Raw genomic sequence first — 23,968 nt, 5'->3', positions numbered from 1 at the left:
TGATAAATAAGACTCCATGAGCTCGCTCAGTCTGTTGAATGAGAACCAGAACCCAAAAGTACCAAGCTAAGATATATATACGGTACCTATGGAGGGAACACACAAACATTGCTGCGTAGTTGTATATAAAGTAGACAAAAATTAATACAGGAGGAAAACCAAAAAAAAATTTCCTCAAAACAGAGTTCTTAGTGAATCCAACCCCTGTAGCTCTTGAAGAATTATATTAGGTCATCCCAGCTTATCCATGTCTTAACTGTCTTATTGTTATCTCCCCCAACATATGTTGGGTAATAGACTAGATGCTCCTACACACATTGAATACCTACCAGACTAAATTCAGTAGCTAGTCAAAAGCACTTTGGTGCACCAGTAATGAAAATGTAGAGGCTGAAAAAAAAAACTTGAACACATTACGACAAAGGAAAAACCACCATGGTTACTTCCGGAACCCATGACAGCACCACATGAGAGAGGGATCCGCCCCGCCAGGACAGGAACCTACTGAAACATAAGGGGCGGCACCTCTCCCCCGCTTCAGTTGGATTACAGAGCACTTGAGAGGACTTCCCGGTTAGTTACATATTTATCCAACACCACATCACACAAATACACCCGACTATTGTGCACACCCAAACGGTGAAAAAGGGGGGGAAATATACGGGTGCTGTCATGGGTTCCGGAAAAACCGGCTACCGGTAAGTAACCATGGTGGTTTTCCCTTCACCCATGACAGCACCACATGAGAGATTCTGGAGACTTCGAACACCTTAGGGAGGGACCACCGCTTGCAGCACCCTTCTACCAAAGGTCAAGTCAGCAGAGGAGGAAAGATTTAGTCTATAGTGTCTAAAGAAAGTTGAGGGTGAGGCCCAGGTAGCGGCCTTACAAATTTGCTCTATCGATACCTCTGCCTTCTCAGCCCAGGAGGTCGCCACGGCTCTGGTGGAATGAGCCTTGATGCCGTCAGGAACCGGGACGCCACTAGCTGAATAGGCTACACTAATGGCCTCCCTAATCCATCGGGCAATAGTCCCCTTTGACACTCCATAACCTTTCCTAGCACCCTGGAAGGCTACAAATAGGGACTGGGACCTCCTCCACTGGCTGGTTATAGACATATACTCTACTAGGGTTCTTTTAACATCTAGGCTATGAAATTTCTCCTCCCCTGGGTTTTTCGGATTCTCGCAAAAGGAAGGGAGGACGATCTCTTGGTTTCGGTGAAAGTTAGTTACTACTTTCGGCAAGTAAGCCGGGTCTGTTCTCATAACCACCCTATCCTGGTATATCTGGGTATATGGTGGGTTGACTGAAAGGGCCTGTAAGTCACTAACTCTACGTGCCGACGTTAGAGCTACCAAAATGATGGTTTTTAGAGTGAGATTTTTAGTTGAAATCTGCTGTATGGGTTCAAACTGCTCTTTCGTGAGGGCTTCCAGCACCAGATTTAGATCCCATGGAGCTATTTTTGGTAAGGAAACTGGCCTAGATCTGTGGAAAGATTTTATAAACCTGGCTACCCATCTGTTTGCCGCTATATTGCAATTGTATAATGCACCCAGCGCTGAAACCTGTACCTTGAGGGTATTAACCGCCAGGCCTAGCTGTAGGCCTGCCTGCAAGAACTCCAAGATGGACTCGATTGGGGGTTCTTGACCTAACGGTTTTCCCAGGAATTGTAGGAATTTCTTCCACGTCCTGCCATATATGTTAGTTGTTATTGGTATTCTACTTTTCATTAGAGTAGTCACCAACCCCAGGGAAAAGCCTTTATTCCTCAAAAGTGACCTCTCAAATTCCACGCCGTCAGATGGAGCCCCTTGACTTGTTTGTGGAATATCGGCCCCTGAGCTAACAAATCTGGAATCTCTGGCAGTACCCACGGGTCCGAGAGAGACATCATTTGTAGTAGTGAAAACCACGGTCTTTTTGGCCAGAACGGGGCTATGAGGATTACTCTGGCTTGCTCGTCTCTTATCTTTTTTACTACTGTCGGGATTAACGCTACTGGGGGAAAGGCATAGCTCAGTTTGAACCGCCACGGGATTTGTAGAGCGTCTACTGCCCACGGGTTTTCCCCTGGGTTTAATGAGCAGAACCTTCTCACTTGCCGGTTGCTTTTGGTGGCAAAGAGGTCGATTACTGGCTGTCCCCATAACTGTACTATTTTGCGGAATATTACCCAATTTAAGGCCCACTCTCCCTGTTTTAACTTGTTGCGGCTTAGAAAGTCGGCTTGAACATTTTCTGTCCCTTTGATGTGTAGGGCTGTTAGGGAGGTTAGGTGTTGCTCTGCTTTGAGGAAGATTCTTTTGGCTTCGTCCATTAGGGAGTTTCACCTTGTCCCTCCCTGGTGGTTGACATACGCCACTGCCACCCTGTTGTCTGACATAATTCGGACGTTTTGACCCTGTAACATGGGAATGAATGCCTCTATGGCTCTGTTTATCGCTCTCAACTCTCTTAAGTTGGAGGAAGCCTTCTGCTCTTTGTGACCCCAGGACCCTTGGGCCATATGTTCTCTCAGGTGTGCCCCCCATCCCGAGGAGCTTGCGTCCGTCAATATTACATCGGACACGGGCCTGTGCCACAAAGTTCCCCCTGCTAAATTTGTGTCGTCTAGCCACCAAGTGAGAGAGTTTTTCCCCCTTTCGGAAAGTTCCAGCTTCCCTTCTAAACGCCCTTTCAATCGTCTCTGGGCTGACAAGATTTCCGCCTGCAGTTGTCGGGTATGAAACTGTGCCCAGTTGACCGCTGGGATACAGGCTGTTAGCGTGCCCAACAGGGACATTGCCCTTCTTAGGGTCATGTGAGGATGCTGTATTGCCGTAAGGGTCATTTCTCTCACCTTCTCTAGTTTTTTCTCTGGCAAGAGACAAACTTGACGGTCGGAGTCCAAGACGAAACCTAGAAACGTTTGTTTCCTTAGGGGTTGAAGTTTTGATTTTTTTAAGTTTACCATCCAACTCAGTCTTTGCAGGGTCTCTGTTATCTTTTCTACCTGATGTGCGCAGTGATGTTCTGAATTGCCAATTACCAGAAAATCGTCCAAGTAAGGCACCATAATCACATTGTGGATTCGAAGGAAAGCTGTCATTTCCGCTATTACTTTTGTAAAAATCCTTGGCGCTATGGAGATGCCAAACGGAAGAGCCGTAAATTGAAAATGCCTGAGGTCGCCCTGGATGTATAGGGCTACCCTCAGGTATTTTTGGTACTCTTGGTGCATCGGGATATGGTAATAGGCATCCTTCAAATCTATTACGGCCATGAAGCAGTTGTGGTGTAACAGCTTTATGGCCGAAGTCACTGATTCCATTTTGAATGTTTGGTTCATGATCCATTGATTGAGGCGCCTGAGATTTATTATCGTTCTGAAGGAAAGGTCGGGTTTTTTTTATTAGGAAGAGGGGAGAATAGAACCCCCTTCTTTCTTGATCTTTCGGGACCTCTACCAGAACTTGTTTCTCCAATAGTCCTAAGATTTCTGTTTCTATGACTGATTGCTCTCCTGGATCCTTCCTGACGGGGGTCACCACAAATGAAGCTCTTGGATACTGGAAGAAGGGGATTTTTAGGCCATTCTTTATAATTTTCAGGATCCAATTGTTGGCCGATATTTTGTCCCATTCTTGAGAAAAGAGCCTCAATCTTCCCCCCACAGGAGGGCTAGTGTCATTGCGGGGATTTTTTGGCGGTTGAGGTATTTCCCCCAAACATAAACCCTGGTTCTTTTTTCCTCTTGTCGTCCCACCTTTTCCGTTCTCCCGGGGGACGGCCTCGATTGAACCTTCCCCTCCGAAAGGGCGGTCTCCTTTGATCACCCATGAATCTGGGGAAGCCCTTCTTTTTATCACCGGCTTTTTCCAGGATGTCATCCAGGTCTTTTCCAAACAAGAACTGCCCATCACATGGTAACGAGCATAATTTTGCCTTAGATTGAATGTCCCCAGGGCAGCCTTTGAGCCATAACGCCCGTCTTGCGGCGTTCGACAGCCCCGCTGCTCTTGCCGTTAACCTCATCGAGTCGGCGGAGGTATCTGCCAAGAAGGCGGCAGCTCCGTGTAGTAGGTACATTTCACCTAAAATTTTCTCTCTTGGTATTTTGGAGACCAATTTTTCTTCCAGTTGTTGCAACCAGACCATTAATGACCGGGCTGTGCAGGTGCCGGCTATTGCTGGTTTTAGACCGCCTGCCGCTGCCTCCCAAGTATGCCTTAGGTATGAGTCCGCTTTTTTATCCAAGGGATCTCTCAAAACCCCTGAATCCTCCAGGGGCAGGGCCGATTTCTTGGAAGACCTAGACACTGCGGCGTCAATCTTTGGGACCTTGTCCCAGATGTCCGTGTCCTTAGCCTCAAAGGGGTATCTTCGCTTTGAAGAGGAGGGAAGGCTACCTGACTTCTCCGGTTTCTTGGACTCTCTTTCGATTAGGGCCTGAATCTTGTCATTGACCGTAAAGGTACGCTTTTTCCTTTCTTGTAGGCCGCCAAACATCACATCCTCCAGTGATCTCTCTACTTTCTCCTCCTGTAGGCCCATAGTGGACCTGATGGCTTTAAGGAGGGCGTCCGTATCTTCTACGGGAAAGCAAGGTCTGCCCCCCGTATCACTGTCTGAGGATGAAGATGACCCGTGCTCAACTTGATACTCCGAAGAGGAGGAGCCTGACGAGGAACTCGGGGAGGCTTTCCTACTCTTACTTTTCTTTTTTAATAATTTTTTAAGTGAGCCCTGTACCTCCGACTTAATTATTGATCTGAGGTTTGTTGCCAGGCTCGGTGCCTCTTCAGCCATAGTCCGCTGGATACAGCTGACACATAAGTCCTTTTGGTAGTCTTTTGCTAAAGGGCTGTGGCATATGGCACATACTTTATTTTTCTTTTTGCATATAGCTTTTTTGCCTCCCTAAAAAAGAAAAGACATAGGAAGCCCTATTACAACATTGTCAACTTTCACGGAGATCACTCACCACACAGGAAAGACCGATACCGGGCTCTGGGGCTGCGAAGGAGCGTGCGTTCTACGTTCTTTTGACCTCGAGGAATCCCTCGATCGGTGACTTGGACGGCTGCTGCTTTTGCCGCTCGAGCGGCTCTTGCGACCAGAAGCTTGTGATGGGGGCAGAGACAATGGGGACGGTGAGCGATCCTCCTGAGACGCCATTGTCACCCCTGCAGCCGCTTCTGCTCCTTCTTTATCGGTGAGTGCCCCTCATTACCCCTCCCCCCCGCGACCGCCAGCCGCTTCTCCTGGCCGGCGTCGCGCCCGGCGCCATGATCGTCGCGTCCTGACGACGTCAGCGGTCGCGCTCCCAGAATCCTCTGCGCCGCTGACGTCGGATGCCGGTCTCCGCCCCCGGCTTCCCCTGCATGCAGGCGAAGGACGGGCGCGCGCGCAGGGGGGAGGGCGGCACGTGGAGGAACCTCCGAAGGGAGGACATCGGGACGTGCCCGCACGAACCCGGGGCCCGGATCAGGCAACACCCCGGGGACTGCGCTACCAGCTGCCGACGGCCGGCGTCGCAGGTAAGTCAGCCCTGCAATTTAAACGCCGGGACGGCCCTGGGTCTTTCATCCTGACAGGCGCCGCCGCTGTCAGAGGGATTCCTTTCCAGGACAGGAACCCAACTGAAGCGGGGGAGAGGTGCCGCCCCTTATGTTTCAGTAGGTTCCTGTCCTGGCGGGGCGGATCCCTCTCTCATGTGGTGCTGTCATGGGTGAAGGGAAAACACATTTTGCTAATTTTAGGCCATTTTTTGGTTACCTAGCTCCCTAGATTTTTCGCTACCCCACAAAGGTTCGTTAAAATCAGATTAAAATAAGAAAACTCAAAAAGATTCCCTTTCGTTTTCCAGGTGATCAAAAAGTGCCAAAATAACTTTTTGATTTTCAGTGCATCCATTGTGAAATGCCCTACGTATATATCGAACATCCTAATGGACCTTTATTAGCCACGCTGTTTGGCTGATATACCGTACATTACCTTTTTTTTTTTTTTTTTTATTTGTCTATAACCAATCAACCCTGAAGAAAATGTTTTTACTGCTTTTTTTTTTGTACAATTTACAACGTAAGTCGATACAAGACATATGAAAACATAGAGCTATGCAAAACTCAAGAAATAAAAGCAAAATGAGCATATACCCTGTAGTAAGTAAATAATTAAATATTAATAATCTTTATTTTTATATAGCGCTAACATATTCCGCAGCGCTTTACAGTTTGCACACATTATCATCACTGTCCCCGATGGGGCTCACAATCTAAATTCCCTATCAGTAGGTCTTTGGAATATTAAGGGTGTGTGCACACGCTGCGGATTTTTTCTGCATAAAAATCCGCATTGCTTGGCAGAAACCGCAGTGTAAAACGCATGCAGTTTTCCTGCTGTTTCCTATCCTTTGTCCAGCGGAAATGAGAGAGAAAGAGAAAGAGAGAGAGAGAGAGAGAGAGAAAGAGAAAGAGAAAGAGAATTCTGTCCCGGAACGAAAACTGCAGAAGCGGTTCCGCAAAAAAGACGACTTTTCCGCAGCATATGCACAGCGGTTTTGGTTTTCCATAGGTTTACATGGTACTGTAAACCACATGGAAACTGCTGCGGATCCGCAGCAAAAACCGCAACGTGTGCACACACACTAATGGTACATTGTAAATAGCAGAGGGTTGTTCATTATAACTAGCGTAAAAGCTATCCAACTGCGACAAGGTGCACTCAAACAGAATAGTCCTATCCCATCTCTAGTATTAAAAACTCTCCTTGTGTCAGCCGACTTCAATGTAGATAAAGGCAGAGTAGGTTGCAGGTCTGACTATTCAGTCGCCTGCCCTAGATGAACCCCCTAACTCCAAGTATTTACAAAGTATGGTTTTTATATGGAAGGTGGTAGTAGAACCAGTTGATGCACTAGTAATTTAATCAGAGCAACGTTTTAAAAGTAGTGAAACTCGAAAATAAATTATGATTTTTTTTTTTTTTTGTATATTACATATATCCACTGAAAGTCATCTTTTAGCTTTTTTTGTCTGTCAATAAGCACACGCATCCGTTTGCATGTAAGTGATGCCCTCACAGTTGACACGTCAATATCATAATATGCGGATATGCTGGAGTATGGAGGCAAGTGATGCTAGAGAGGCCCGAGACTGGAAAACAAATCTCTGCAGCTGTATCAACATTCTTATAAAGAGGAATATTATTTTATCAAATGGCCTGGCCTGTCACGTCACTAATAATTAAAAATGAAGAAAGGAAATTGTGACTAACAGCTTGCCTTTCATAGGCAGGTAGAGCTGGCTCAGAAGTTGAAAGGTAGAGGAAATACTTTGGACATTTGTAATCCAGACACTACATTTAAAAAACAAAAAATAATAATTAGTTGGCTTCTGATTGATGCCATAAATGTAATATTCTATGGAGTCAAAGTGCTCTGCTCTTTAAACAGAGGTGAAGTCTCACTGTGTTCGAGAACGACAACTGTCAATTATCATCTCTACAGAATTAAAAAGAAAAGTAAAACAAAAAAATAATTTAAAGGTTATGTCCATTTAAAGGGACTCTTTCAGCACAGATTGACTGTTCAAACTAAGTGCAGGCACTTGGTGCACCCTTGGTGTGGCCAAACATTAAAAGTGTAACTTCACACCTAATTGTTTCCCATCCATCTCTGCCTCTATTTAGCCAGAGCTGTCAAAGAAGAGGGGGTGGGTGGAGATAGCAGAAAAACAAGTGGGTGGGAAGGTGCATTTAAAAGGACTCCGACTGAACAGTCGTTCTGTGCGGAGAAAGTACAGGCACTTGGTGCATCATAGAAAGACTTATTACTGATGAGCTGTCTAGTGCAATAAACAATGGCTGGGCAGCACTGGCATGACAGCCGTACAAACCGGAGGATCTCAACTAGACTCCTAGATATTTAGAAATAGATAAACAGCACTAGCATTCAATTAACCAAGGTGTCATCACATCAACACGTTTCATCTAGGGATCCTGATTATAGGATGCTGGAGAGATTTCTAAAGTTCTTGAAGTTGTGATTGTAAGAGAACCCTTTTATAGTGTCGACATTTCACAAGCACCCCCTTTCGTTTTGGAGTCACCACTGGCGTTATTGCTTTCGACTCATTAAAAACATTTGTGGACCAATCATATGTGATATATATATATTATATATATATACATACACACACACACACACACTTTTTTTTTTTTTTTTTTGCAAATTCGTTTTATTTTGAAAGTTATGCACCATTTGGCTTTTAAAAGAACTTTGTAAGGGCACAGTCCGATGGCCCTATAAATCAGGTCAAGACTGAAGCGCAGTGCACGGACTGGCTGGTGGCTCTCTCACCCTGGGCGTGCCAGCTGCATAGAAATACATGGCTGTTATGATCGGGACTGGAGAGCTGCCAGCCAGTCCGTGCACTGCACTCCAATCTCGCTCCAATTTATACAGCTGTCTGACTCCGCTTTTACCCTGCACATTTTTCTCTACCAGCTCATTTTGATGTAGTGTGTTTAACTCCTTCATCTGTATCTGGGAGGAATAAGACCAAGCAACAGCACATGTGAAAAAGACTTGGGTATACTAATAGATCACAGACTGAATATGAGTCAACAGTGTGATGCAGCAGCAAAAAAGGCAAATGCAATTCTAGGATGTATTAACAGAAGCATACAGTCTAGATCACATGAAGTCATTATTTCCCTCTACTCTTTGGTCAGACCTCATCTGGACTATTGTGTCCAGTTTTGGGCACCACATTTTAAAAAAGACATCAACAAACTGGAGCAAGTTCAGAAAAGAGCGACCAGAATGGTGACCGGTCTGCAAACCCTATCTTATGAGGAAAGGTTGCAGGATTTGGGAATGTTTACTTTGCAAAAGAGAAGACTGAGAGGAGACTTAATAGCCGTCTACAAATATCTAAAGGGCTGTCACATTGTAGAAGGATCATCGTTATTCTCATTTGCACAAGGAAAGACTAGAAGCAATGAGATGAAACTGAATGGGAGCAGACACAGATTAGATATTAGAAAAATTTTTTTGACAGTTAGAGTGATCAATGAGTGGAACAAGCTGCCACGAGAAGTGGTGAGTTCTCCTTCAATGGAAGTCTTCAAACAGAGGCTGGACAGACATCTGACTGGGATGATTTAGCGAATCCTGCTTTGAGCATGGGGTTGGACCAGATGGCCCAGGAGGTCCCTTCCAACTCTACGATTCTATGAATCGGATTGTGGTCTGTTGTCATAAATCCGCACCGAGGAGTTCAGCAAAATAATGACAAAAACGAAACCAGAACGATCTCATTGATGGATTTTTCAGTTCATTCATTCTGCAGCCAGAAAAGTGCAGAAAAACAAACGGCTTGTGAAAGCTAAATGGTGGAAACTTTTTTTTTTTTTTTTTTTTTTTTAATGAAACCTAATTTCAAATAATTTTTAGGTTCCAAAATACCTTTATTTTTATTTAAATGCATGTATTTATAATCTTGTATTGGATTTACTTTACATAGGATTATTGCATTGTATTATCTAACCAAAAGTTTAATAGTCCATAAACAATTTACCAAATAATATCTCATCATACATATTTTAAGCAGTGAAGATTTTTATTGATCCGTGCTGCAAGAATAACTAGGGGCATTTAAGTGCACAATTAGAAAACTTGCCAAGAGTGTGGGGGTTGTTACAGAGATACAGAATATAGCTTCTCTAAGGAGGCACAGCCATGAAGAAGCTGGAAATGGAAGTCATTCTCTGGAACAATGTAAAACAGATTGCATAATAACATATTTTGACTTTTTTTTTTTTTCCAACTCACTTGTGACCAATCTCATGTGCAATGGTAAATGCAGAACCCAAGCCAATGTCTTCATTAATGCTGCAACTCCGCTCCGGCTCACACATTCCAGCCACTGAGGCCAAGCCTAAATAAACAGAAGGAGACACAAAGGGTCAGGCCAAGGTGTTTCAGTCTTATAAATGCCTGGATTCTTTTTAATAACCTCCACATATAGAAGGAGCAGTTGGCAAAAGGTTAACTTTCGAGCCATTTACAAAATCACTGGGGGGAATTTCACTTTGCAGGCTAGACATTAATATTTTTTGAACTGCAGTCAGTGCTGGAAAATGTCTAGACTAGGGGTTAGATTTATAAATTTTACTTCTGGTAACTTGGGACCACCTAGTAACTTGAGCCAGGAGAGGGAATTCAACAAAGTATTTCTGCTTTAACATTCTTGAGGCAGCAGAAAAAAAAAAAAGCATCCACATTATTTTTCAAAAAAAAAAAAAAAAAAATCTGTTTAAGTTTAGCGTGTTCAGAAAAAAAAATAAGCACGTTTTTATACACTATAAAAGAAAACTAAAATCCTACGATAACAATAAAAAAACCCACATAGCAAAATCACATTTAATGCCCAATTAGGAATATTAATGTGTTTTTCTCAGCATCAATAATAATTACAATTGCAAATTGCTTGTGAAAACTAGCAACTTCTGCTATTTTAATCTTATTAAAAATCCTCTTCGGTCACCAAAATGGATGGATTTTTAATTTTATTGCTTAACGTTCATTGTCCAAGCGATTGGCCGTGGCTGCAGTCTAGCAGCAGTGGCCAAGCATGAGCAGCGCTTACATGCTCCTTTCAATAAAGCTCTGCAAGCAGTGATCTAAAGCAGGCTAGATCGCTAGAGCAAAAGATCCGGCCAGCTTAAGGCTGGGGTCACACAAATGTATTTTCTCTCATCCGAGAGTATGGGTCCCATTATGCTAATCACACTCTGATCAAACTCAGAATTTGATCACAGTGTGATCCAATTTTTTCGGATGTGGAGAAGATGAAAAAAAAAAGTTTCAAGGACAGCCTAGGTGCGAGGAAAAAAAAAAAATCAAACATATGCATCGCCCCATAGAACAACATTGTTCCGGGTGTGATTTGATGTTTTATTGGATTGCACTTGGACCAAAAATACGGTCATATGCACGAGCCCTTAGTGTCCCTATACTCCTCCAATGCTGCTGCAACACTAGAGAGTAACACTGGAGAGCACTCAAATCAAACCAGCGCCAAAACTATGTCAAGGATATGAACAGTCAATCTTCAAGAGCGCTCCACCCATGGCAAACAGGAAGCTGGGGTACTGTGCGTTCCTGAAGATTAACAATTGAGAACAATCCTTTTAATACATTCTAGAAAAAGTAAGCTAAACACTTCCATCAAGTATCATCAGAGGTGCAGATTGAAGCTTTTATGGCCAGGACCAACCATCCCATTCAGCCAGCTAAACCCCATTCTGTACTGATAAGAGGCTGAAACAGTTGTCTGGAGAGGAGTGTATGGCTTGGCTAATATGTTGCAAAATTCTTAAATGATTGGATACCTCTATTATTTGGCACTTATGAGATACTATTCTTTACTTCCAGAAGAGAGCCAATTTACATGGATGCGACCGTCCAGGCGAAGAACCACTAATGAATGAACTCCTGCCAGCGCAGCAACAGTGATCAGCGGTTACCTCATGGAGGTTGAGGTCACCGCTGTTCACTGGTGCTGCACTCCCAGCAGCTCATTCATCAGTGGTTCTCAACCTGAAAGGTCGCATCTTGGCACCGTCCAGATTGAAAACTAGTATTCCCCAGACATGAATTAAAGCATGGGACAGAACAATGGACAGGTGAGGGATATTGTTGTTTTTTATTTTTTTTTTTATTACAGGAGACAAGGGTTTCAATGAAATGGGCGTCAGGTATCACGGGTGTGTCAGAGGCTGCAGACCATCGCACTGCATCTCACTGCAGAAATTCTCAGCAGTTTGCTTTGCAAGCTTCTTCTAAAGTCTTTTATTAGAAATAAAAATACAACACACTTTTCCTTTGTTTAAAAATAACAAACACCATTCTACTGACCTGATGTCACGGGTATCACAGAGACTGCAGACCAACGCACTGACTCAGAAGGTCTCAGCAATTTGCTTTGCAGACTTCTTCCTGGTCCTTCTGACTCTAGGACCCAGTGGCATCATTCTTTCTACTCTAATGGACAAACCTGGAACCGGGTGTTTATAACTCTCAGCTTGTTGTTGGATGTTGCCGGTGATATTTACATTTCCCTGTTGAAGCTTGGAGCTATAGCAGCAGGCTATCTTCTTCCTTGATGTTTGGAGGACGACTGCTATAGCTCCAGCAGGCAAATTGAAATAGAAATATCACCAGCAACTTCTAGCAGCAAGCTGGGAGCTATAAACACCCGGTCCTAGATGTGTCCATTAGAGTAGAAGGAAGATTGCCACTGGGTCCTAGAGTCAGAAGGACCAGGAAGAAGTCTGCAAAGCAAATTGCTGAGAATTTCTGCAGTGAGATGCAATGCGATGGTCTGCAGCCTCTGATAGACCCGTGACATCAGGTGAGTAGAAAGGTGTTTGTTATTTTTAAAAAAAAAAAAGGAAAAGTATGTTGTATTTTTATTTCAAATAAAAGACTTTATTCTTGCGGTGTCTTTATTTACAATACAACTATAGGATTAATAATGGATAGGTGTTTTATAGACAGCTCTCCACCATAACTAAGCAATGGACTTGATGTCACCAGACAATACAAAGGTGACATCAACCGCACAAATATGAAACACACTTGCCACCACAACAGGGCAAAGCGCCAGAAGTGGCGCATCTAATAGATGTGCCTTTTCTGGGCGGACGCGTCCTATTTTTAGGCTGGGGGGCAATATTTATGGCCCCTTACCAGCCTGAGAACAACAGCAACCAGCTGTCTGCTTTAGCAAGGCTGGTTGTCAAAAATGTGGGGAACCCCTGCCGCTTTCTTTCTTTATATAATTAAAAAAAACAGCATGGGGACCCCTCTATTCTTGATAGCCAACCTTGTTAACGCTGACAGCTAAGGGTTGTAGCTGTGAGTTTTGCTTGTCTGGGTATCAAAAATACAGGGGAACCCATGCCTTTTTTTTTTTTTTTTTTTTTTTTTTTAGAGCACAGCACTGGCTGATGAATACTTCCATCAGCCGCCGCCTGCTCTCGCTGTTATTAGCTGCAGCAGGCCTAGGCTGATTGGAGCAGTAGTCCCGACGTCATTGACCGGAGGTAAACGTTTTACCTCAGATCACAGCTGAGAGCTCACGCTGTCATTTGACAGCGTGAGAACCACGGCTATCTGGCAAGTCATAATGATTTTACCGCCGATTAGAAGCAGCGTTTGCCGTGCTGTCATGCACATGACAGCACAGCAAACACCTGGTGTTCGGGGGGGGTCGTACCCGAACAGTAACACGTACTTCCTGGTGAAGTCCATGTTCGGTGTCCATGCCTCAACAGTAGGTGTTCAGTATGGACGCCGAACTTAATTGTTCGGGTTCTGCCATCTCTATTGGTAATCAATCAGGTTCACAGCAATCATTTATCACTTATCCTGAAGACTGGTGATTTCCCAGCAATTAAATTTACTGCATCAAATTTTAAGTGAGCTGATACATGTAAAACCCAAACAGCTTTGGAATCCATCTAGATTTTCGAGTAGGACATTGATGGCAAGAAAAAGAAAATTAATCTTTGTGTTTCAAATTAAAAGTTCTATTTGATTTACTCAAATTACGAGACCGAGAGACCTTGCTTTTAATCCGAAGACTTAATTATTGAAAAATATGGTTAGTGGTACTTAATGTTGTGAAAGGGGACAGCCAAAAACTAGATAAATGGATAATGAAAAAAACAAAAACCCATAAAGTCTAAAGACTAAACCAAAGACAGTGCACTTTGGACAGACAATGGTAATTGGATGTCTTATGGGAAACGATAAAACTCTTCTATTATTTTTGCACGTCTTATACTAACAATGGGATATTTGGGTCAACAGTAAGGATCCATCCATTGGTTCTATCGCTTTTCTGGTGTTTTCTGCTATTGGCAACATCTAAAGCACATAAAGTACAATGGGATCTCTTACATTTCATATGTATGTCATCTTGAATCAGGTGAAAACAAAAGCCTTGGTGTCCGTGTGAATGGTGCCTTCCAAAAAATACTTTTTTCCAAAATCTACCTATGGTTTGTATAGAAAGAGAATGTCATCAAAAGGAAAAATTCTATAAAGGACAAAATGGTAGATCTGGTAGATCAGGACTGGCTATTTGTCTTCTTTACAATCCAATACAGGTGTAAATGACAAGCCTTTTAGTAGATTGAAAGTTTCCCTCAAGGTTGGAAATCATAAGCTTTGCGCTCTAAGGGAAAAACATGAATATTAATATCCACAATATGGAATAAGATTTTCCACATTGGAATAAGATTTAACTTTTCAATAACGAGAAAATTGTTGGAACAATATATTCATGTTGACGATACTAAAGTTGAGTAACCACATGCCTGAAGAGGCAACAACTACCAAATTGCATTTCTTTGTGACAAAATATCTTTCAAAATGTTGAAAAAAGCATTTTTATGGTACAACTATAGTCAAAACTATATTAAGATGGCATCAGCCTTGGTTTTTGCCAAACTGCTGGTCCCAAATTGTACATAAACAAAATAAGACATCACCTGGTTACCAACTAAGTAACAATTCAAACAAGAGAAGTAAGGGTAATGTTCGCAAGAAATTACAGTCTATGAAAATTTAGCGGAAAAAGTACTAGTTTTCTATAAAAATGCAAAGTACACAAAAAGTTGCATGATCAAGAGACGAGCCAGAATCTGTATATACACAAATATGAAGTGAAGGGATAATGTAGAATGGGGTGGGGTAAATGAAGAAGAGTAAGATATGTTTATGAGCATGCTTTACACTTTCTGTAGAAGAGCATTAAAAAAAAAAATTAAAAAATGGGTGCAATACAAAACAAACCCATGTTATATGGAAGATGTTAGTCCTTGATCACTCGCAGAGCATGGAGCCTAGATAAGGAGGTAAATACATAGGAAGCAGGTGTACAGCAATGCAACACCATGGAGAGCTTTATTTTAAAGTGTGATAAGTTTATAAGTTTTCTATATTAGATGGGCAACCAGTGCAATGAATGGCACAGGGTAGCGTCAACAGTTTAGTGGCTGGACATGAATATGAGCCTTGATGCAGACGAGAGAGTCTAGTAAAATGAAGACTAATTATTAACCTAAATGCGAATGACTTTATTCAGTGGACAGATTCTGGAGATGTTTTAAGGTGCAGAGGACGAGAGTCCAAATGATTCAATATAATTAATCTCCAAGGTAAATCAATTTCTACAATGTTTTCCTGTACATGAATAAACCTAAAGTAAGGCTCAGTTACCAACGGCTCCACAATCCAACTTTTCTTTTGATTTACACACAGATTTATACAATAAATGGGATAACTGTACTGTAGAGGAAAAAAATTGAAAAGAACATACAGCACATTACCATTTACTGTGTCCTGCTTCTTGGAAAAACACACACTTGGAAGAGAGCATGCCCAAAGGAGAAATGAACTCCTTCATCACAGAATAACTGAATGGACCACTACAGAATATATCCAATGCCATGATTGTTCAAAAGACAGAATGAGCTCTTAAGAGGTCAGTGAATGATCTGATTGGCATGTGTTACGTTTCCGGTTGAAGGAACCTGTGATTTGTTACAAGCTGGCAGATGACCGAAAGATATTCCTGGTGTTTTGAAACTGGAAAGTAAGACTTTTTGCAAAGCCTGGCCAAGTGAGTTAACACTCGACTGAATAAATGTTCTTCTCATGCTAACTTGATTGTGGTGCACTGCACAGTCCCTGAAATGATTTTTGGAATTAATTCTATGATTTAATTAATAGTGATAAATAAGATAAACTTTGCCTTTAATAACATGCTGACCCGGCAGGATATGAAAGCCTGCACTGGTATAAGATTTGGCTTTTCACAAATTCAGCATATCCTTATTTATATCTATGGTACATAGTAGCATTTTGCCATTTGCTTTCGAGGTGCTCTCACATTTCTGTAATTCCTAGCTATGTTATAAGGACTATTCCTTAAAGCATCATTTAACATTTCGTTTTTTTTCACCGGAGCCTAGGAGTGATATTATTGATCTACGTTGCCTGTCCATAGTCTCATACTTCCTAGTCACCATCTACATCTGTTATCATCGCCACTCCTATCGGTCTCCAGCAGTTTGTGGCCTGCCGAATCGGTTTAGCAAGTCACAGCTCAACATATGTCTATGACAGCCAGAACGAGCATCTCAGACTTGCACTGAGAGCTTGTGACCATTACCTCTTACTTCTGGTCAGTCAGAAGTTGCGGTACAAGATAGTACCAAGGGTCAGGAAATTTTGATTAGTGTCACCATGTCAGCGCTGAAATAAATGAAAAAATGCTGGAATGGTGCTTTAAATTAAAAAAAAAGGATCACCCATCTTTTTGACAGGTGATAAATATCTCATTATTGAGGCTACAACGATCACTAGAATTGGAGTCAAGAGCATTCAATCCTGAGTAAATACATTAGAGTGGTGGTCTTGCATGGGCACGGTTTCCTTAGAATGGAAATGGCTTAATCTTCACCCATCAACATCAATCACAGACTCTGAATTGATCAAATTATCTCTGCAAGATTAAGCAGCTGTCTTCCAGAGATGATACATTCATGAACTATCCCGTGGATTGGAGATATAAGTTTCATGCGATAAAACACAATAAGCTCAACTTGATGATAAATTGATTGCACCTTCAGCCACTTATAGTTGGACTATCACAGAACAGGGATGAACAAAACATGGCAGACTATGGGAGTCCATCAGTGCAGGACCGGGGTTATTTGATCCGTCGAAAAGGAAATAATTCTGGGGATTAAACCTCCATCTATACAGAACATTTACATGTTTAGTTACTCATTGAACTGCACACAGGACAAGTATTCGAGAAGGTCCAAAAGAATATTTGTGAATCGGCCAATCAGAAATTCACCACTGTGGCAAGCAATTGGCTTCAAAGTCAGCTCTAAATGGGATTTTCTACTGGTGAGCCTTTGGAATTCATTACTATATCAGAACCAAGGTCCACTAGAGGATCATCAAGTACTTGGATTGGGACAGTGTTCCTTTACACAGTTTCAACCTTTTTAATTGGCCTGGCATTGGGTGGCTTGGTTTTTTTTATAGACTAAATAGCAAAAAAATAAATAAAAATGGGCACCAGAAGTACATATTTGTAACTTGGCTTCTGGGGTTGGTTCATTCATTCCCATCACAGAGGATGAAAAAAATCTATTGCAAGTAGAACACAGCATCTGTTTCAAGCTTTTTATTGGCCTGGCATTGGGCGGCTTGGTAGCTGAAATTTTTATAGATCTAAATAAAATAAATGTAGGCATCAGAAGTACATATTAGCTCCTGGATTTCATCTATTCCTGTAGGGGCTCATGCAAATGACAGTATTTATGATCCAATTTTCACAGAATGGAGAAGTTGGAGACATTTTTTTCCATCTTCTACTCATCTGAGAAAATTGGATCACAGTATGATCAAATTCTGATCAAAGAGTGATTAATGTATGAGAGAAAATACACCAGTGTGAACCTAACCGTACAGGGGACAACAAAATCTATTGCACTTAGAACGTAGCAGTTTTCAACAATTTTTAGGTTTTCTACAAGAATACCCCCATCATCACCAACTCTTTGACATTACCAAAATTGTGAAAACCCAGCTCTGACATATTAATCCGGTAAATGAAATCATTTCTTACACAACATGAAGTCGGCAAGTGCCAGAAGGGATTCCGAGGAGCCATTTTATAGACCAACTTAATTCTTCCATTAGTTTTTACAATAAAACTGAACGCAAAAGTACGATTATATTTAGAGATGAGCTTTTGATAAGTGAAAGGGAGGACAGGGTGAGCAGAATATAACACATCATAGTAAATGTGGAATACATACCCAAAGTGCCACAAGGCTTGTTTTTGTAAGTGCAGATGTCATACCTGTCAATATACAAAGGGGAAAATGAGAGTTACAATAAAGGAGGATGTACAAGTTTGCAGTGATCATCTGGCATTTGTAAAAATTTTCAAGTGAAAACACAAATCTGTTTTTAGCAGTATTATACTCAATTCCCCAGTCTCCCATCTGGTAGGTCTGGGGTCCCAAACCAAGTCTCAAACTATCTTCATACAGTGGTGTCAGGATGAAGGTTATCCCTTTTGCTTAATAAATACTCTTCTTACTAGATGTCAAAAAATGTATTATATAAAGGGACATCAGACCATACAGCGACTCTCCATTTACAGCATTTTATTGGGATGCAATAAATAAGAACTTCTTTCTCTTTAAGTAAGACCATTGGAGATGGAACTTAATACAGGCATAAAGGCACATTTCTGTTTTACAGCTATGAAAATTACAAACAAGAAACCTTTTTTTTTTTTTTAATCAATGCAGACTGGACAACCAATTTCCAACCACCACTGCAAATAAGCCCTCAGCGGGAAAGAGCAAGTTGTCAGTCACAGGAAGTAACTTTCGTAGAAATCAAACCGAGCATTCCAACATTGCTAAAGATATTTTGACAAACCAGCGTCTTCACCTGTCTGTAGAGAACCATTTCAGTGCTTGCGCACTCCACTCACAGAACTGGTTGGCTAGGTGGGAGGCATTAGGCAAAGGATTAGCGGCAAAACTAGCTGGTGGACTCAAAGAGAAAAACGGTACCTCAAAGACCTCCAAGGCGTCGCACCGAGCCAGAATCCTGCTCTACACATTTAGGGGAAAGAACTATCAAACAGCTGTCTGCAGATGTGGGCCTTTTACTTTTGGAGAAGACTCGAGTGGCTGGAGTCATATTGCAAAGCTTGTTAAAGACTTGTAAGCCTCCCCAATTAGGGGAACTAGAGAGTCACCTATTTCCCGCCAGAGAAAGAGCTAACTTGCATATCTTTTCCCAGGAAGATTTGCCTGATGAAGATTCCCCAGAACGAACTTTCCATTTATAACAAAATATATATATCAAAATATTACTGGAAAACAGTAGTAGAGAGGACAAAAATTCCACTGACTTCCAGAAAATGGTATATACAGTGGGGAAAAAGTATTTAGTCAGCCACCAATTGTGCAAATTCTCCCACTTAAAAAGATGAGAGAGGCCTGTAGTTGACATTATAGGTAGACCACAACTATGAGTCAAAATGAGAAAACAAATCCAGAAAATCACCGTGTCTGATTTGGCAAGATTTATTTTTCTAATTATGATGGAACATAAGTATTTGGTCACCTAAAAACATGCAAGATTTCTGGCTCTCACAGACCTGTAGCTTCTTAAGAGGCTCCTCTGTCCTCCACTCATTACCTGTAGTAATTGCACCTGTTTGAACTGGTTATCAGTATAAAGGACACCTGTCCAGAACCTCAAACAGTCACACTCCGAACTACACTATTGTGAAGACTAAAGAGGTCTCGTAGGACACCAGAAACAAAACTGTAGCCCTGCACCAGGCTGGGAAGACTGAATCTGCAATAGGCAAGCAACTTGGTGTGATGAAATCAACTGTGGGAACAATAATAAAAAAATGGAAGACATACAAGATCACTGATAATCTCCATCGATCTGGGGCTCCATGCAAGATCTCACCCCGTGGAGTCAAAATGATCACAAGAACGGTGAGCAAAAATCCCAGTACCACACGGGGGACCTAGTGAATGACCTGCATAGAGCTGGGACCACCGTAACAAAGGCTACTTGCCAAATCAGACAAGGTGATTTTCTGGATTTGTTTTCTCATTTGGACTCTCAGTTGTGGTCTACCTATGATGTGAATTACAGGTCTCTTATCTTTTTAAGTGTGAGAACTTGCACAATTGGTGGTTGACTAAATACTTTTTTCCCCACTGTAGGTTCCAATAGTAAACATTCAGAATATTATACATGGAAGTAAGATGTCAAACTGTGTTCTGCACTCTACAGACCTGGCTGAGGAAGTATTCACATAATTACATCATGTGAATCTAACCTCTCCAGAACACAGTCTAATCAGTGCTCACCATAGAAACCAATTGCATTCCACATTGAGCATTTTACAGACCATTTGCCCTATCTCCAGCTTTTTGGCTCAGTATTTTATAATTATATATGATATATGTGATAGATATCTATATATACATATAACTTGGAATGTAAGTTGGTATTTATTTACTGCATCATTAAATAATGTAGGGTTAGACAAGTCCTGCCTGGTTACATATTAGTATAGGTGAGAGAATGAGAGCATGATTTACATCACCGCGAGCTAACCTTCATCGGAGCGCACATGATCCATTACAATTAATCTATAAAATAGATCTGGGAATGATTTACAGTTGTCACGTACGAGCAACTCCAAGAAGAATGATCTCTGAGGCCACTGACCTAACTGCATGAAAGCTGGAAAGGAATCGTTACCAACTGCCCTAAACACTGGTACACTATAAAACACTTGGAAGGAACTTGCATTATTTTGTTAGCGTGTAGCATATTTGGTCACAGTTGTGTACTACAGTTCCAATGGTCAAACCACAAATCAGTTTAATTACGTGCCAGCGACTGGAGTGTCGGCGTTTTCAGCAAGCCGGTGTAAACCGCAGGCTACAAAATGCTTACAGTGTTTGGCCTCATGCCATATGGACGCAAGCCAGCAGTGAAAAAAAAAAAAAAAAAAAAGCTATGCTGGATCTTTGTGATGACCTGCTGCTTAAAAAAGGAAGAAAAAAAACCCCTTTCTAGTTAACTGTTGCTGCAGCAGGCAGGCGGAGGCCTCAAAAGTTAAACTATGTAAAATAGGCAAGCACTAGATAGAAGTCACCAAGTTAGCATCACACTAAAAGATTAAGGGCTGATGCTGACGTCCGTGCAAATTGATCCAAGTACGGACTAGTTGTGGCGTCCTCGCCCCGAGCGTCACAGCCTCACAGATGCACAAGAAGCGGTCATGCTCGGATCGGGAGATCTGCGGCTAGCTGATCTGCACTGACGTCTTCAGGAGACAGGGTAAGTTACCACCTATCCACAGAATATGTGATGGCTTGCTGATCATAACCGGTCTGATTGCTGGGACCTCCAACAAACCCAAGCGGAGTATCACAGTACTCTGAAAAGTAATGTGGTTGGGTTAGAGGGAATGATACATTTTCCCATTGTTTGTAGAACCGTAAAACTAAGGAATGTAGATCTGATACAGAGCTTCAAATTAATTGCACAAATATAGTGTTAAAGAGGCACCCAAGTACTATTATTGAGGACTCCTAGACTCATCCTTCTGATAGGCTATTAAGATGAGATGCTATGGTCCAGCTCCCAATACCCCACTAATCAGTTGAGTGTGGCAGCCACGGCGCATTTGAACTGCCACAGATCTGTACATAGTTTACTGGTCACAAATTGAGATCAACCTGGAGGACCATGAAATGTGGTCAACCATGTCATCTGTACGGGGCCGTCATGACATTACTGCAAAAGGCAGATATAAGGGAAAAGACAAGTTGGGGATGTTAAATCTCAACATGCCCAATTCTTGTGATCTCGATAGATATAAGCCAACACCAGCGGAGACTGGCAATAGCTTACTTAATGGAGAACACACTCACAGCGGAGGCAGGTAGGCTAGATAGCTGACAGTATCTAAAGTCATAGCCAACTTTAGTCATGTTTTATTTTTCTATGTAGTTTCTTAGCTCCTAAACCAAACAAACACTCTTCAAGTCCCATTCTAGCAATATGTTTTATTGGTCTGTTTAAACAAAATTTGTAATCAGTTTCCTAAAGCAGATAAAATATCACCAGCAGGAATGTGCATGAGCTTGTAAAGGTTCAGATATATGCATGTGTGTCAGCCTTCTGACTCAGCTGTAAGCTTGCAATGAAACAGTATATACAAATTATGACATTGATGTATTTAACAACTATATAACCAGAGGTATTACTTTTCGTAACGCTAAAGTGCCTATATCATATCGGTCTGTCTAAATAAATAAACATATTACATGCACACACTAATATTCTATCCACGTATGAATTGTTACACTAGATATAGAAGTCATTTTTTACATCCCTTTGGGGATTAACCGATTCAGATTGCTGATGATAAAGAGATTTTCTGGGCACATAAATTATTAAAAGCCTAAAATATTATAAATTTACATGCTGTTAAAACTGTGCGCTGTTCCTGACTGTAGGAGAGTCTCAGAACAATGCAGACTAGAAGTGTTAGGAGAGAGAAACATTATGAACAGCAATGCATCCACCTTGAGACTGCATGCGAGTCTCAAGATGGCTCTACGAGTTAGGACAGGAGTGAAAAAACTGGGGTGGATGCACCTTTTAGCAGAGAAGCCAGAAGGCAAAACATCATTGGAACGTAGTGTAGAGGAACAAAGGGAGCGCAGGCAGGAAGATTAGAGTGTAAACATAACAGATCATAAGGGGGCTGAAGGGGAGCAAAATGAAGAAAAGAGGTCACTGAACGTTTGGGAACTATTTACTAGGATGGTCAGAGTGTTTTGGTTTTCTCTTGGGGGGTGAGAGTGCTTATTAAACCCCTTTTGCATAACTTATTTGGAAATTCAAAGCTAATGTGGGAGTCCACTATGTAGGACCCCTAAATAGCAGCCAGTTTTTTTTTTTTTTACTTAACACCTTTCTCTTTGCTATTACACGTATATTGCAGACTCTGCACATCTGTTTAGCCAGCAATGTACAGTGATGAATTGAGGCCGCAGAAGCTAAACAGTCTAAAAATTTGAAACAAACCTAATTGCAAAAAAATATATATTTTTAGCCAATAGTGCACATTAAAACATAAAATAAAAATCCCTCCAGAGGTGTACACATTCTTTAATTACTAAAGTTGAGCTAATTGATTCGCAGGACACAGATCCAGAAGCCTTGCAAACTGTCTACTACCTATCAGTACCTCAGGCTCATCTTTCGATCAGCCGTTCTGGCGCTACAACATTGTACTCGGGACGTCACAACAGGTCAGATAATCAAAAGAGGAGCTGGATTTGGCAGCAAGTAGGAGGAGGTTCGCAGAGATCATGGAATATTTACCTGGCCGCTGGACCAGGATCCTACAAATTTATTTGCTCATCTCATACATTATCAATTACACTTTGTACATTTCAAAAAGTCAAGCTTTTAAAGCAAACCTGTCACCAGGTTTGGCCAATACGAGTTACGGCCACTGCCTTTCAGGGCTTATCTACCGCATTCTATAATGCCCCCGATCCGACCTGCAAGAAAAGAAAAATAACTTTTATTATACTCACCCAGGGGGCGGTCCAGTCCGATGGGTGTCGCAGGTCTTGGTCCGGGGCCTCCTATCTTCTTACAATCGCCGCCCTCCTGCTTGCTTCACCGCTCCTTGGCATCACGCTCCTGCGCACAGGTATTTGCCTGTCCTGTTGAGGGTAGAGCAAAGTAGTGCAGTGCGCAGGCGCCGGGAAAGGTCAGAGAGGCCCAGCGCTTGTGCACTGCAGTACTTTGCTCTGCCCTCACAACAGGACAGATAAGTACATCTGCGCAGGAGCGTGATGCCGGGCAGCCATGAAGCAAGCAGGAGGGCAGCAGAGCAAGAAAATGGGAGGTACCAGACCAAGACCTGCGACTCCCATCGGACCGGACCACCCCCCGGGTGAGTATAATGAAACTTATTTTTCTTCTCTTGCAGGTCGTATTGGGGGCTTATCTACAGCATTATAGAATGCTGTATATCAGCCCTGAAAGGCGGTGGCTGTAACTCTTATCGGCCAAACTTTGTGACAGGTTCCCTTTACAGATTTCATATATTGTTAGAGAAAATGTGTCAATTGTGCACAACATACAATGGGGAAAATAAGTATTTGATACACTGCCAATTTACACACCTACAAAGAATGGAGAGGTCTGTAAATTTTAATCACAAGTACACTTCATCTGTGAGAGACAATGTAAAAAAAAAAAAAAAAAAAATAGAAAATCACATTGTATGAT

At 42.0% G+C, this 23,968-nt stretch overlaps 1 protein-coding gene across 7 annotated transcripts in view; it reads right to left on the bottom strand.

Moving 5' to 3' along the window:
- Positions 1–23,968, bottom strand: part of ADAMTS6 (ADAM metallopeptidase with thrombospondin type 1 motif 6) — a 405,198-nt gene that overhangs the window by 210,147 nt on the left and 171,083 nt on the right. For all 7 annotated transcript variants that reach the window (XM_073584243.1, XM_073584241.1, XM_073584240.1 and 4 more), the window contains 2 exons: positions 17,911–17,954; positions 9,830–9,935 (listed from right to left, as the gene is read on the bottom strand). In XM_073584243.1, coding sequence (XP_073440344.1) covers positions 9,830–9,935; positions 17,911–17,954 — 150 coding nt within the window. The remainder of the gene's footprint in view (positions 1–9,829; positions 9,936–17,910; positions 17,955–23,968) is intronic.

The sequence above is a fragment of the Dendrobates tinctorius genome, unplaced genomic scaffold (genome assembly GCF_039654945.1).
Source record: "Dendrobates tinctorius isolate UK_male_01 unplaced genomic scaffold, ASM3965494v1 ptg000083l, whole genome shotgun sequence".
Lineage (NCBI taxonomy): Eukaryota > Metazoa > Chordata > Amphibia > Anura > Dendrobatidae > Dendrobates > Dendrobates tinctorius.
This window is presented reverse-complemented; position numbering and strand designations above follow the sequence as displayed.